This window comes from Sceloporus occidentalis, unplaced genomic scaffold (assembly GCF_023333645.1).
Source record: "Sceloporus occidentalis isolate IW3139 unplaced genomic scaffold, rSceOcc1.0.p SCAF_122, whole genome shotgun sequence".
In the NCBI taxonomy this organism is placed as follows: domain Eukaryota; kingdom Metazoa; phylum Chordata; class Lepidosauria; order Squamata; family Phrynosomatidae; genus Sceloporus; species Sceloporus occidentalis.
Window position 1 is genome coordinate 1,227,655 of NW_028317102.1, and position 15,620 is coordinate 1,243,274.

General features: G+C 43.4%; 1 protein-coding gene across 7 annotated transcripts in view; it reads left to right on the forward strand.

Moving 5' to 3' along the window:
- Window positions 1-14,343, forward strand: part of LOC149282142 (CMP-N-acetylneuraminate-beta-1,4-galactoside alpha-2,3-sialyltransferase) — a 99,117-nt gene extending 84,774 nt beyond the window's left edge. For 3 of the 7 annotated variants that reach the window (XM_089498549.1, XM_089498553.1, XM_089498550.1), the window contains 5 exons: window positions 5,045-5,140; window positions 5,513-5,699; window positions 12,014-12,160; window positions 13,724-13,870; window positions 14,254-14,343. In XM_089498549.1, the coding sequence (XP_089354675.1) occupies window positions 5,045-5,140; window positions 5,513-5,699; window positions 12,014-12,160; window positions 13,724-13,870; window positions 14,254-14,343 (667 nt within the window). The remainder of the gene's footprint in view (window positions 1-5,044; window positions 5,141-5,512; window positions 5,700-12,013; window positions 12,161-13,723; window positions 13,871-14,253) is intronic. The other 4 variants (XM_089498554.1, XM_089498555.1, XM_089498556.1 and 1 more) reach the window with 2 other exon arrangements.
- The last annotated feature ends 1,277 nt before the right edge of the window (window positions 14,344-15,620 follow it).

A 15,620-nucleotide genomic window follows, 5' to 3' on the forward strand; every position in this document is an offset into this window, starting at 1 on the left:
CTTGGAATATGTTCCATTTATCCACCACTCTTTCACTTTGAGGACCACTCATGTAGTTCTTTAGTTTGCTGCCGTCTTCTGGATCATGATGCCCTAGCGGGTTCTAGATCCTAGTCCTCTTCTGCTTCCAATCCATGCTATACTATAATGGTTTCCTTTAACCAGATCTTTTCCCGTCCCTCCCAAATCAACCTTCGTTGGTGAAATGACCCCTTTGGAAGACGAACAAACAAAAAAGCAACGTTTCCTTTTTTTTTTTTTTTTAACCTTTTTATTAATATTACGAGTCTTTAACCCCCTAATGACAAAGCCCGTACCTGTACGGGCTCAAAATGCATTGTTTTCAATGGGTTTAGGGACCGCCCATTGTCCTTAAGGGGTTAAATAGAACCGCCACTTGCATCTACGAAAATAGATCCTTACGTTTGATGTTCCTTATAATCGGCCTGGCTCGTGGCATCAAAGACTCGCGGCAGGTGACGGCGCTTGAATACCCCGTGCGTCTTTAATACCGCAAAGAGGGGCGGAATCGTGCGATCTAGTGACTTTCAAACATGTGGAGGCCCATTGAGTAGACATTTCTTTTAAGCCGGTTCTTGTATCAGCTCGGAAATCCATTCTGACCTTAGTCATCCTGTCGTTTCAATAGAGTGCGGGGTGGCTTTTGAAATAAGAGGAGCTGCATTGTGTTGCCTTATTATTGCATTCTAAACATCTATAAATTCTCTTTGTTCTCTGATGCTGCTAAGGATGTGATTGTGCCATCTTCGTGTTCCCAAATATAAACACACTCACAAAAAAAACAAAACAGGTTAGACGAGATGGAGGTGAAAAGGCCACCGAAGGGCTGCCGTTAAACAGGGGCGGCCGACTTTGTGTCTCTTTAACTGCTTTTGAACCAGTAGTTGGTTATTTTCCGTCAGTATAGAAGGTCCAATAATATCATTGCCCAAAAAACGGTTAAAGCCGAGAAAATATAAACAGGTGTGCACGGTGGGCCATAATGTCTAAACACGTACCAAAAATTACTGCTGTGGAGAACCACTGAAGAAGAACAGAAAGGATCCAGACTGACCGTAAATGCTGCAAGTTGTTCCAAATACTCACAAGTGCCCCCTGTGGACAAATAATGAATTTCATATTTTAAAAAAAGTTGGTCAACGGGTTCTCTTAGTGATGGCGTATATTCTTGATACACAGGTGGTTTAATGAGAATTATCTAAAAAACTATTACAGGTTATTTGTACTGGCTTGAGAAGTTTAATACAAATAAGTCATAGATACAAATAAGTCATTTGGTAAATCCTCTGCATTTCTGTTCAGTCGTCATCTGATTGGCTCCAGCTTTAGGAATGGATGATGATTTCGATGTGGAAAGGAACTTTACTTTTTGCTGCCAATAAATATTAAAAGGGAAAGTATCTCTTAAAGTTGAGATTGTGAGCAGACTTCGCTCCGCACGCATTAGGTAAGATGATTGGCGTAAAGACATAAAACGTGGAGTGCGATAACTTTCAATCTGTGAAATATTCAGCATATTCCGCAAAGAAGGGAATCTGCGCCAACGCGGGACAGCCTTCCAGATTCCGGCCCATTCACAAAAAGAATCGAGGTATGAGATGGCCGTGGATTAAAACTCACAGCTGGGTTGCATTACAGACCCCATTCATTTATCTAGACCATAACTCAGTGCATTTAGTCTCATTTAGTCATTGCTTTACCAGAATGGAAAACATTAAGACTTTCCGCATTTCCAAGCAGGTCCTGGAAACGTCTGAAGGTGTAAAACATCAGCAAATAGCAGAACAAGAATAAAGCCAAATTCGCTATTAAAGGGCCCGTACAGAACGTATCGTCTAACCCAGACCTGGGCAAAGCACGGCCCGCGGGCCACATCCGGCCCGCTGAATAGCTCGGACCGGCCCGCAAAGAGTGTCCTGGTGACTCACCAATGAGTCCGGTGTCCCCCCCCGCCCCGGTCACTTACCTTAAACTCCTGTGTTGGAAGCGTTTGTCTCGGGTGCCGGCGCTTTACGCTGGGCGCCGGCATATGACGTCAGACGCCGGCGATCAGCAGTGAAGCGCCGGCACCCGAGACAAACGCCTCACGCTTCCAACACAGGAGTTTAAGGTAAGTGACCGGGGCGGGGGGGGAGATCCTGAGAAGGGGGGGTTAGGGAGATACTGAGAAGGGGGGGTTAGGGAGTTAGAGGGGAGATACTGAGAAGGGGGGTTAGGGAGGGAGGTCTTACTGTGTGTGTGTGTCTTACTGTGTGTGTGTGTGTGTCTTACTGTGTCTGTGTGTGTCTTACTGTGTCTGTGTGTGTCTCACTGTGTCTGTGTGTGTCTCACTGTGTCTGTGTGTGTCTTACTGTGTCTGTGTGTGTCTCACTGTGTCTGTGTGTGTCTTACTGTGTCTGTGTGTGTCTCACTGTGTCTGTGTGTCTCACTGTGTCTGTGTGTGTCTTACTGTGTCTGTGTGTGTCTTACTGTGTCTGTGTGTGTCTCACTGTGTCTGTGTGTGTCTCACTGTGTCTGTGTGTGTCTTACTGTGTCTGTGTGTGTCTCACTGTGTCTGTGTGTATCTTACTGTGTCTGTGTGTGTCTCACTGTGTCTGTGTGTGTCTCACTGTGTCTGTGTGTGTCTTACTGTGTCTGTGTGTGTCTCACTGTGTCTGTGTGTGTCTCACTGTGTCTGTGTGTGTCTTACTGTGTCTGTGTGTGTCTTACTGCGTGTGTCTTACTGTGTTCATAGCTTATTCAGTTATTGTAATAAATATTTTAGCCCATTTTTTAGCTCAAAATATTTTTTCCTTTTTTTTCTCCTCTAAAATCTAGGTGCGTCTTATCAGCAGGTGCGTCTTATAGAGCGAAAAATACGGTATGCACTCCGAAGCCTTGTTCATTTTGTTCACTTCTGTGCTGTGCTAATAGTTATTCAGGCCTTACTTATTCAAGCACCTCTACCAATGACGTAGGCTTGAATAACTTTATTAAACAGCACATAAGTTAACAAAATGGACAAGGCTTCGGAGTTTGTAGTTTGTAGAGGTCTGGCCCTCTAAAACCATTCCAATTTCTCATGTGGCCCCATGGGAAAATTAATTGCCCACCCCTGGTCTAACCGGACCACCATATACATTTACTTACACCTAGGAAGCTTTTCTAAACCTAAAATCAGTTCTTTTAGGCGACTTTCCAAACTAGCGGACAGAAACATTTTATAATGTGTAATAAAATCTACCCGAATAAGTTAGCCCCTTACAGGCATCCTGAAAAAGAGGTTCAAAGATTGTTGGGGGGGGGGGTTTATCCCTAAAAACAATTAAACAAATCATACTAACTGAACCATTCAACGATCGCGTTTAGTAACAGGTTTACTTGTTAGGGGACGTTTTTAAGTATTTTATTTGATCCGAGACGTGCACTTTTTTTTTCTCTCTATAATCAGCCCATTATGTCTATGACATCAGATGACTGAATGCATTTCGAGATAAATTACAAACATCCCCTTTAACATTTATGTAACAGCCAAACACTCTGCGGAAAGTCAATGAAAACCATTTGTCTCAAGGACCCGTAATTGGAAAAATAAGGCCATTAGATTTACGGGAAATAATTCCGAGTGAGGTCCACTGTTTTATGTCGCGGGTGGTCAGATTAAAATACCCAGCACCTGAAATGAATATATCAGCGTTATTATTCTGTCCGTCTTCTGTAAAGATGGAATTAATATGCTATAGCGTGATTACCACATGGGTTTATGTACAGGTGTAGCCATGGTTACCGTTGCAAAGTATCTGGACCTTCTAAACCGTGTCTGATCCACCGCGTGCAACTCGGCCAGTTGTCTATCGGATTGTTACAGCCGGGTTTAGACGCGCATCCAGCTAATCAGTTACTTTAGTTAGTTGGTTCATCTACACTACTGTTCAAATGTTTGGGGTCACTCAGCTGTTTTCATGGAAAACAAGAACATAATTTAAACTTAAAACTGATACTTTTAAACTTCGATCAGCGAATACAACGTGCCATTGGAACACAGGAGTGATGGGAGTGATAAAGGGCCATTGGAACACAGGAGTGATGGGAGTGATAAAGGGCCATTGGAACACAGGAGTGATGGGAGTGATAAAGGGCCATTGGAACACAGGAGTGATGGGAGTGATAAAGGGCCATTGGAACACAGGAGTGATGGGAGTGATAAAGGGCCATTGGAACACAGGAGTGATGGGAGTGATAAAGGGCCATTGGAACACAGGAGTGATGGGAGTGATAAAGGGCCATTGGAACACAGGAGTGATGGGAGTGATAAAGGGCCATTGGAACACAGGAGTGATGGGAGTGATAAAGGGCCATTGGAACACAGGAGTGATGGGAGTGATAAAGGGCCATTGGAACACAGGAGTGATGGGAGTGATAAAGGGCCATTGGAACACAGGAGTGATGGGAGTGATAAAGGGCCATTGGAACACAGGAGTGATGGGAGTGATAAAGGGCCATTGGAACACAGGAGTGATGGGAGTGATAAAGTGCCATTGGAACACAGGAGTGATGGGAGTGATAAAGGGCCATTGGAACACAGGAGTGATGGGAGTGATAAAGGGCCATTGTCCACCTATGAAGAGATTTCATTAAAAATCAGCCATTTCCAGCTACAATTGTCATTTAAAACATTAACCCCGTCTGCGCTGGATTGCTGATCCATTTCATGTTATTTTAATGGACAAGAATTTCTTTCAAAACCAAGGACATCTTTAAGTTACCCCAAACTTTTGAACAATAGTGTGCTCGTGTCCTTCTGAATCACTGACGTGTGGGTTAGTAACATCTACCAGCCATTAATATCTCTCTAGACATGCTTGGCATGATCTGCTGATAGCTGGGAACTCCCTGGTTTTGCTCCGTATGACCGAGGGTTTGATTGATGTTGATTTCTGGATATTTTGGACAATGACGAATTCACCTGGCTGGAATCCTGTAATGCAGTCTGACTTGATATTGTTGGAGCGCTCCCTAAATAAAAATGTATATTTCCCATCAGCTTAAACTGTCGGCGATGCATTATCGTGGGGAACGGAGGCATTCTCGCCAACAAGTCTCTGGGATCTAAAATCGATGAGTTCGAAGTTGTTGTCAGGTAAGACTATAAAAAGTCATAAAACAATGAAATCCAGCACTAAAACCCATCTAATGACTTATTTGTATGGAAAACAAAACCTATATATATATATATATATATATATATATATATATATATATATATATATATATATATATATATATATATATATATATATATATTTAATCAATATTACATCTCAATGTACTCTCCATAATTTTAATACTTTGGGTCCATTTCCAACTATGCCATTTGGTAATTTACTTGTGAAATGGAACAATGAGGTCCCACAAGGTCACATGAACCCTGTGAGTGACCTTGAATGTGGTTTCCCATTGTCTCGTCCCAAAATTGCCAGCTGTAAGCGTTTCTTCGCACGGACTTTTACAGGTTGAATTCGGCTCCAGTTAAGGGTTTCGAGAAAGACGTAGGAAGCAAAACAACTCTAAGAATCACATATCCGGAGGGCGCGATCCAGAAACTCGAACAGTACGAGAGAGATTCCCTTTTCGTCTTAGCTGGATTTAAGTGGCAAGATTTCAAATGGCTCAAGTACATTGTTTACAAGGAGAAAGTGGTAAGTTCTCAGTTTCATGCTTATTACATCATCGACCTCATGGTAACACCAGCTCCTGATTTATTGCACGGCTTACTTTGTGGCTCATTTAGTAATAGAATACCGTCTCTTGCTGAAATGGTTCCCAACATAAGAGAACATCTTTCATGTAATTCTGAACTTGTTCTCCTATTTAGACATAATATATTAGAACCTCGCCTTAGAACATTATAAAACCTGCCTCTGGTTGATCTCGTAGAGGAGCTTATTCACTAAACGGGGCTGTCAGCAAGAGAGTTGTGGTTTCAACTCTCTGAATTCACTGTGTGTTATAAAGGGCCACCCGTGGCAGATTTCTGTGCTAGAAGAGCTGGCCTTGCATAATGTATAGTTCAATATGAGAAACCTCACTCATTTAACTATGCATTATACAGGGCCAGTCAAGCTACTCTTGTGAGCCTGCGAGCGGAAACTTCAGCTCTCCCGTATTGGGGAGATAAAATATTGGGAGATCTGTATTGAAGGTATTTGGAAGGTGATCTTATTACTATAGCAACCAATGGAATTGTCCAGTCGGCATGGATATTCCATTGGTTGCCGTGGTGATAATACCACATTTCAAACTTTGACCCAGCTCTTGGCCTCTTCTTTCTGAACGGCTGTTCTGTGCATTTATTCCCAAAGCCTTGTTTATACGTCAGGGGTAACTGTTTGTCCTAAACACCCCCCAAGTGTACTGAGTTACAGGGCAGGTTGGAATCTGGTTTTCTTAAAAGTAAACTTTTTGGTAATGAAGTTTGCCGGAGCCCATAAACGATTTGTGTTTTGGTGGCAAATGCAGAGAGTCGCGCGTAATTAGACCGTTCATCAACACAACATGTCAACACAGGGCAAGAACGCCATATGGCGCACCCCTCCAGCAAGCCGTTCACAATGGAAATACCCTGTCGTCATATAATAGGCGTAACGCGGTGGAATATTTGTGAGCATTGTCACCAACGACTTGTCCGAATCAATTAGCGTCTCCTCTGCTGGAGGGGAGCAAAGTAACGTTAAGACAGCTCTGAGATCTGCGGCCCTTTCTTTAAAAACTTCTCTGAGGAATTACACACCAGCGAATCTGTTGTATACGTCATGCCCGGAAGGGGCAGGTTTGTCCCTCTTAAGAATGACTTTAGATTTTTTATTTTTTTTTGATAACTTACTCTCTTTAGCAGCTGGTATCCTTAACGGCTTTCAGATTCTCATTAGAGATTCCTGACTTGTAAGGTCCTTATCTCACCCGCAGGGTTTCCTATTTTCCCATTATCTGACACATTTGTCTACTTTCTGACACCTCTTTATCAGAGCTCTGCAAGAGTCATAAAAAAAAAAAGACAACCATGGCTCAATAAATCAACGGTGTCCAACCCTGTCCTCAGGGGCCTACAAACCCAACATGTTTACCAGCTGGTAGACCTTGCTGCGATATCCACGATGGGTCATACCATCATCACGCAGGGAGGTTGCGTGAGCTCTCCGTCGGGAGCCTAACAGTTTTTCTACCATAAAAGGATTACATAAATGAATGTCATCAATAAAAAGAATGTTGGTTTGGAAAAGGAACTTCTTCTTTTCTACTATATTAACCTAAAGGCATAAGAGGAGTTCCACAAAGTTCCTTTTGCTTGAAACCCAGGTCTTTCATCCCTACACAGAAACATCTCTAGAGTTATGCATAGAATTTGGTGGAAGAATTTGGATTTCCAGTTAAACTGAATGTTCCACTTGTCACTTCAAACACTGTCATTCGTGTCAAATGTAAAACTGGGTAGAGGAGCGATCTGGAAGATTTCTGTTTCGTTTTCTGTGTGTTTCTTGGCCGCCTATCCGGATTGCTGACATATCTGCAGATGGAAGAACAATTTATTAAGATATCCCTCTTAATCCTGTATATTAAACAGAGGTTGTGGCTCGTAGCCTTTTGCTTCCGTGAAGATGGATAGACATGGGAATGGTTGTTTTTTCGTGGAGAGAGCGGGCTATTTGTGATGACCCCGATAAGACCGCAGTATGTGTATGTGCGATGTGTCAGGGGCTCTCGTCGTGTTCCCGAGTACGTGTACCAGCGACCTTCATCCATCAAGATCCCGATCTATGAAAATACTGACCTCATGAGAAAGCACACAGCGGGTATTTTTGAGGCAGTCGGGTTCTTCAGCTGACGCGGCGGAAGAATGTTTAATGAGAATCGCGCGACAAATAGATGATGTAATAAAATCTGTCTTTGTGTACAACCCCAGATAGTGTAATTTAATGGGAAAAGTGTCACCAACATTATGAAAAATTCTATTATATATAGTAAGTTATTCTGGTGCAAGGTTTGCAAGTGGTCTTTTTAGCATAGTAGCCAATGGAATCGTTAAGTCGGCATGAGCATTCCATTGTTTCTTTTTATACGGGGGCCATACCCCCGTTTGTTGAGTCTTCTAAAATGTCATTTGCGTTGGTGGCAAACTTTTCGTTAGTAAACATTGTGTCTTAACCTATAGAAGAAAAGACATTCTTGAAGACGTAACGCGTAATAATACGTTAGTAAGCCGTTTTGTTCTCAACGTCGTTTGTGGGACGCTATTGTTGATCTTCAGTTTTGCCGAGATCCACACAAATTGGGACTGCCGGTTAAGAGGATCTTCTTGTTACCCTATTTGTGTTTTGTGGAGGTTTTCGCCACAGCTGCACCTCTTCTGGTCATGACATTGGGACACCAAGTTCCAAATCAGGCTGTTGTGGATTGAGTTCAACGATGTGTATGTCAGGGTCTTACCCCAGGTTGCCAGAACGAACGTCCCCTGCCATGAAAAGGCATTGCGGAGTACCTTTGGTGGCTCCAGGTCACGTTTTGATGTCTTCTATGTCCACGTACGGAGTTGTGTCGCTTGAGGTATGGCTGGGCTTCACAATGCCATGGTGGTCACAGATGGTGTTTCACACTTCTTCTTAACCCAGACACCAAGTGGACGTTATTGCCTGTGCCATGAGTTTTGGTGATATTTGGGTACATTTCTCAATTTCTCAGTTTTTTTTTTACTTTGGCTTCTCCTTTGACTTCAGTGGATTTCTGTCTGTTTGGCCTATAAGTTCTGCTTACTGGAGAAAAGCCGCTAAGTCCCGGCGGGCTGAGGAAAAACCTCCTCTTCTTATTTATACTTAGCCTTCAGACGTCATATTGTTCCAGTATATTGGGCTCGCAGTCATACCGGTGCCTTCTAAGTTTCTCTTATGTATCTATTACATTTTTGAAAGCTGTGAAAGCCTTTTTTATGAGTTAAAGGCTAAAAAAAAAAGTCTAAAACCTCTCCCGCCCCCCCCCCCCCGCTACCATTTTTGTTGTGAAAGATGTGTTTTAAAAAAAGATCTTGCAGAGGGAGGGAGGACATTAGATGTCGCACCTTTGGGTTTCCAGCAAGGAAGAGGTTATACGGAAGGACCTCAAACGCCCGCGTGCATTTGGCTGAAGCACACAGAAAAAAAAAAAGTAGGAAAGGATCCAGGAAAAGACAGATATAATCCAGTGCTTACAGATCAACAGGCAACTGCGGATCTTCCCAGCCTCGTCCCGCTCACGCGCCTCCAGCACGATGATTATCACACAGAGCTTCATATCACAGGCTTAGAACGCCAGCGGTGGGACATTGGGGGGTATTTAATTAGTCACACAATATAACCCATTTATCTGCTTCAGTTTTCCTATTTCAATTATTCTAATATTGAATGTACTATCGCACCCCTAAACATTTATTTTATTGGACATTGTCACGCCTGCCCCTGGGTCCCCACCACTCTCTTTGTAGCCCTTGACCATGGAAGAGCTACCTATAGTCTCTGGGTGGTGTTGTTATTACTGCCCTGTCGCTATTGGACCTCTGGTACGGCTTGACTTTCGTTCCTTGCCATCTCGTGTCATGATCCGGTATACCCAACTTCGTCCTTCCTGGATTAAAATTCTGCCTTGCCCCTCTGTACTACGTTCAAGAACCCTGGGCGCCAACTCTCGGCCAGTCTTGACTACTCTTGCGATCCCCTCTGCGCTTGTTTCCTCCTGTCTTTGTTCTTGGGCTGTGTTTTGACCATCACGTGAACACCAGGCCTTCCGTATGGACAGCCATCTCTGCGTTGCGGATCTGTACCCTGACATGTATACCTGGGGCGACAAACACCATGAACGGGACTCTAGATTGATTCTAGATACCAGGTGCCTCTTATCATCTCATCATCGTTAACACATGACATCATTTAAAAAACAAATTTAATATCACAGGAAGATTATCAAAACGAGAAATCACATCTTGTGAGCACGTATTCGCGGCCATAAGCTTGTAATGAATTGCAAAACATTCACCGTGTGACAGGGACCAAGGGCATGCAACCAAACATGTTTTATTTCATAAACGCTTGCCAGCTGGAACCAGAACTGTCTGGCTCTTCTTCTGCTAATACCGGAGACTTCGCCTCAATCATCCAGCAAACATCTGTTCTCAGAAATTTAAATTTTTGTTGTTTTTATGCCTAGTATAAAAACAAATATTACATCTTACAGCGTCGACAAAACAACACGCGGAGGGCGATGTAGAAGGAGACGACACATCAGCGGACGGGGTAGGGGGGGGTGCGGTGACATCAATCCGAGACCCAGGGACAGCGAGCTCTCGTGGGAATCCTGCTCAAGAAAGCGGCCAGGCGTCAGCTGCCATGGCTTTTAATTTGTGACGTCTTTTTAAAACCAAGTCAACAGTTATCTGTCGTTCGTTTCCCCTGGAAAAAAAATTCCGATAGTAGCGGGACTTGTTTGGAGCTTCCTATAGTCTTCATAGAGATAAGGTCCTAGATCTGGTTCTCGTGTTGTATACAGCAAATATATAGTATTACATGTAATCTTTTACATAAAAAATGAGAAAAGTCAACAAAAATACACTGCCCTTCAAAAGTTTGGGGTCACTGAGCTGTTTTCTTGTAAAATATGGACATTATTAGCTGTAACATAATTGCAAAAGGGTTTTCTTTTTGCAGTTAGCCTTTTAAACTGAAACTTGGATGAGCGAACACAACGTGCCATTGGAACCCAGGAGTGATGGGAGTGATAAAGGGCCATTGGAACCCAGGAGTGATGGGAGTGATAAATGGCCATTGGAACACAGGAGTGATGGGAGTGATAAAGGGCCATTGGAACACAGGAGTGATGGGAGTGATAAAGGGCCATTGGAACACAGGAGTGATGGGAGTGATAAAGGGCCATTGGAACACAGGAGTGATGGGAGTGATAAAGGGCCTCTGTTCGCCTATGAAGAGATTCCATTAAAAATCAGCCGTTTCCAGCTATAATAGTCATTTCCAACATTAACCCCGTCTGCGCTGGATTTCTCATCCATTTCATGTTATTCTAATACACCAAACGTGCGTTTCTTTCAAAACCAAGAACATTTCTAGGTGACCCCTAACTTTTGAATGGTTGTGTATATAAAATATTTAGAAGCAGAGCCCCGGAGAAGGCTGTCTATTTCTCCATACTGAACTGTGTGCAGCCAGGTGTTGTTACAATAATAATTTGTCTTCCATACCCCTATCTGGGCAGATTCCCAAAGCTCTTCTTAAAACGTAAAATAAATACCCTGAGCCCCGTGGTGGCTCACAGATTCCATAACTTGCCCTTTTTTTATTGTGCGGGAGCCATAAAGCCAGATGGACATTATTTGGTCTGTCATTTTACAAGTCTCTGGACGATTGTGCTTTGTACCACACACCTTGTTTGCCACGTTGGAATGCCGTCGTTCTCTCCCATATGGGCCCAGGCACCTCCCTGGATGATGTGTTTGGCCGTGGAAAGACTACAAGGCATTTTAGGGATTCGGACACCATGTTAAACATTAATTGTTATAGTCACAGAACACAACGGAACGTGCATTTGAATTTTTTATGTGATCACATTATTTCTTAGGTGTTTGTTAGGTGATACAGTGAATATATTGGGGGGGTTTAAGTAACTGTAGTGAATAACTCATTTTGAGAATCCGCAAGTATATCTTTCAACACATGGATCCCCAGCGACATACATTCCACAAAGAAGACTAATTCCCCGCTAGTAGGCTGAGAAGGTACTTCGTCTGTCTTTATCTAGGCCAGAGGTAGCCAAAAGTAAGCTTTCTATGATCTTCAGAACGCCAATGGCCGTGAAAGATGTGTTAAGGCCAGTAGCTCTAAAGAGGAATCTGCCTGGGTTTGTTACCAACTTCATTAAATGTGTAACTATGTAACTGTATGTATTATTCCAGGTTAACCAGGCATTTTTTCCCCCCCAGAGTGCATCTGATGGATTCTGGAAGTCGGTAGCCACTCGTGTCCCACGTGAGCCACACGAGATTCGTATCCTCAACCCATACTTCATTCAGGAGGCAGCGTTCAGCTTCATTGGGTTACCCTTTAACAACGGACTGATGGGACGAGGGGTAAGAATATATGATGGCCATGGTGCACGCGGTAACCCAATGGGAGTTTGGGGGGGGTTATGACAACTGTCACCGGAAAAAGAGGGCAGAATAACCGGCTTTGACATCTAACGTATGGGGGTATAAGGTAAAACTAGGTTAGGCCACACTGTGGACATGCAGGGAGTTAACCATCGCTATGAGAAGGATAGAAAACATCATCGGGTAAGGAGGCTACACTGGCTTTAAGTATCCGGTTTTAAGAGTTCTAGTAGAGTTCCCAAACTCCGCAGCGCCATGATCGAAGTCATTCCCGGCTCATTTGTCTTATACTCTTCGTAGACAACTCTCACGACTCTCTGAAACACGACCTACGCCAAGGCGGCTTAGTCTGAAACATAATTATAATTATTATAAAACAAAACCCTAGTGTTATGGTGCCCCGAGCACAGAATCCTCTCTCTATTCCAGCAAAGAACGTTCTAATTGAAAATGTTATCGTAGAAGCTTCATGAAAAGAGGCGACACGCGGTTTGTAGTTTGCCGTTTTCCGCACATGGTTTGCATTTGCCGTATTGATGATTTTCATGCCTGTTAGACAGCGCCAGGTAAACCGGGCTTATTCTTCGCAATGTGCATCTGGCCGATAGCATTATCAGCAATCACATCCCACCCCAGGGGTCAGATAGACCATCAGCCGTCCTTTGATAACCTGCGAGACTCAGATACATCACTGGGATTTCAGACAGCCCGAAAGATGTTATTTTAACCCCAGGGGAATAAAGGGGGGGAGGGGGTATCAGAAGGTAATTCTACCTCATTAGGTTAAACGTAATATATTTTAATAATGTTATAGCATTAAATTACTGAAAGCTTCAGATCTATACATTGGCTGTTTAAAAGGCTTTCCTAAATACATTGTAACTCTGCTATAAATGTATACGATGTATACTGTAGCTTCTTTATTTCAACGCTGGCAAGATTTTTCTACATTTTTGTTACACTTGTTAAATTCACCATTTTTAGCCTTGAAATCGTCCTTCCATTCACAGCAGTGACGGTGACGTTGTTCTGATTTCCCCAGTAAGTCTTGAATGGTATTATTAATGCTCGGAGCTATCTGTCTGAAGCCCCCCCAAACTCCAGATTATCACCAGCTCTGTGACATATGGGGATTAATCTCTTCCCAGATTTAGCAGCTACATCTGTTCAGTGCGTCCCGGCTCGCCAATGCAGGCAATAAAGAATTATCCGGAACCAATTTCTCATTCATTATCCTGAAAACGCTGATAAGGAGATGGGAATATAGACCAAAATATCATATGACAACGGAGTACCATTATCTCAATGTATGTTCAGGCTGACTATATGTATCTTAGAGGAAGGGGGTTTAGTGACCAGCTGCTCTGTGAATATAAGATATGCATTGGGTCCTCTGAGGTTTGACCATTTTTACTGCCGACGTTCCGGTTCTCATTAAAGGTCTTTAAATGGCTGGACGCTTGGCTGCGAAGCTGGCATTTACGATGGAGATACCCGAGGAAAACATTTTCCACTCTTATCTGTCGTTCTTCTATCACGCAGAACATTCCAACTCTGGGCAGCGTGGCCATCACCATGGCACTCCACAACTGTGATGAGGTGGCAGTGGCAGGATTTGGATACGACATGAACCTTCCCAACGCTCCTCTCCATTACTATGAAACCATCAAGATGGCAGCCATTAAAGAGGTAGGAGTGATATTCTCCACGGCGGTCTTTCTGTGGATCCATTACAGTTACGTAATCGTAGCAAACGTCTGAGATCCAAAGAACCATATTGCCTAAGTGTCTTACGCTAATGTAACATAGCCGTAGGAGGACTTATCACGTTTCAGCCCTTATTGATGTTGTTCCTGTATCAAATTTCAAACATAATGTGATGTATTGGTAATTTAGAGATGTAATATGGAGAGAGATGGAGTTGAATTAATACGGCTCTTCTATTGAGTCCAAAGTAGGAGAATCATAAAGAATAGAGCATAGAAAGATACCTATTGAATATTGAAGTGCTTTTATAAGACCTTCATCATGTCTGCTTGATGTTCCTTCTGACGTGCCTTCTCTGTTTTCAGTCTTGGACTCACAACATCCAGAAGGAGAAGGAGTTCTTGAGGAAGCTGGTGAAAGCCCGCGTAATAAACGACCTCACTAGCGGCATCTGAGGGCAGACGCATAAGCTAACGCTCGAGCAACTCGGAGCTGAGGATGAACACTAACCGTTTCCTGAGCTGGTCTTCAGGTTCCTGAAGAAGGAAGAACAGACAGGGGTTTGCATGCCCTTCCACGAGACAGCTGGGTAGTACACTCAGGCACGAGGCCATGGGGATGAGTGGTGGAGAAGCTGTCCAGCACTATTGTTCAAGAACTCTTTTTTTTTTGTTTGTAGAAGAAATGACTTTAATATGGGAGGGGCAACAAAAAAAACCCATTATTTGTAAGGTTGGAAACAATTTGCTGTGCCAAACGCACCTCACGGTTCAGAATGTGAGGTGCACCTGGTACGACATATGCATTTTGAATGTATAAAGTATTATTTTCATTACAAGCATGGGGCTATTCTGGTCAGGACACAGAGATGTGGATTAAAAGAAAAAAAAAAAGAACACTAACGTCCGCGTAGAAATGCACCTGCACACATATCTCTGCTCTCCGCAGAATCCTTCCTTTGTGAATCTATAGGACCTAATGACCGTCCAGGGTTTGGGGGGGATAGTCGGTGCTGCTATTACGTAGATGGGCTACTATTTGTTCTGTCTGTTTTGAAAAGTGTTATCAAATGTTCAATGGGGTGGGGGATTATTTTTTTTGGGGGGAGGGGGGTGATAACGTTTAGAGATCTGGGATCAGTGTTATGACCTCGCCGTCGATCAGTGTTTTTAAACACTTGCAACCCGGAAGATCAGAAAAATAGGTAGCCTCCGAGTCCGGCCTCACCTGTCCCTTTGGCCCTGCTGGTGAGGTGCCAAGCAACGAGGTGTCCTAAACACTTTAAAAAGGGGCAAGCTGCTCATGTTCCGCTCAGACAGACAACAGGCATGGCTTATGACCCAAGGTGTACATGACTCCTACATGAGACATCGGTAGTATATTACATATCATACAAAAATCACACGGACCAGCACCCACACTCCACCGCACCCGTGTGCGAGAAATCATTTCACCAAACTGAAGTATACACATGTAGTAGTTTTTATCATTAAACCGGGTTATGTGCTACAGGCGTGATTTTGTTTGGTTATTCCTCGACATACACATATGTCCCTTGTAATGTTTTGTGCGCCTGAAAGGTGCCGTGTAAAGGACTGAGCATTGAGGGAGCTAAAAGTCCCAGTATGTACTGTGTTACAGTATGACTCTCCAGCGATAGAATCCCTCCGATCCTCGGGTTCTTTGGATTTCCGAGCTGGTGAGATATTAGTACAAAAGGTTCTTGGCAAAC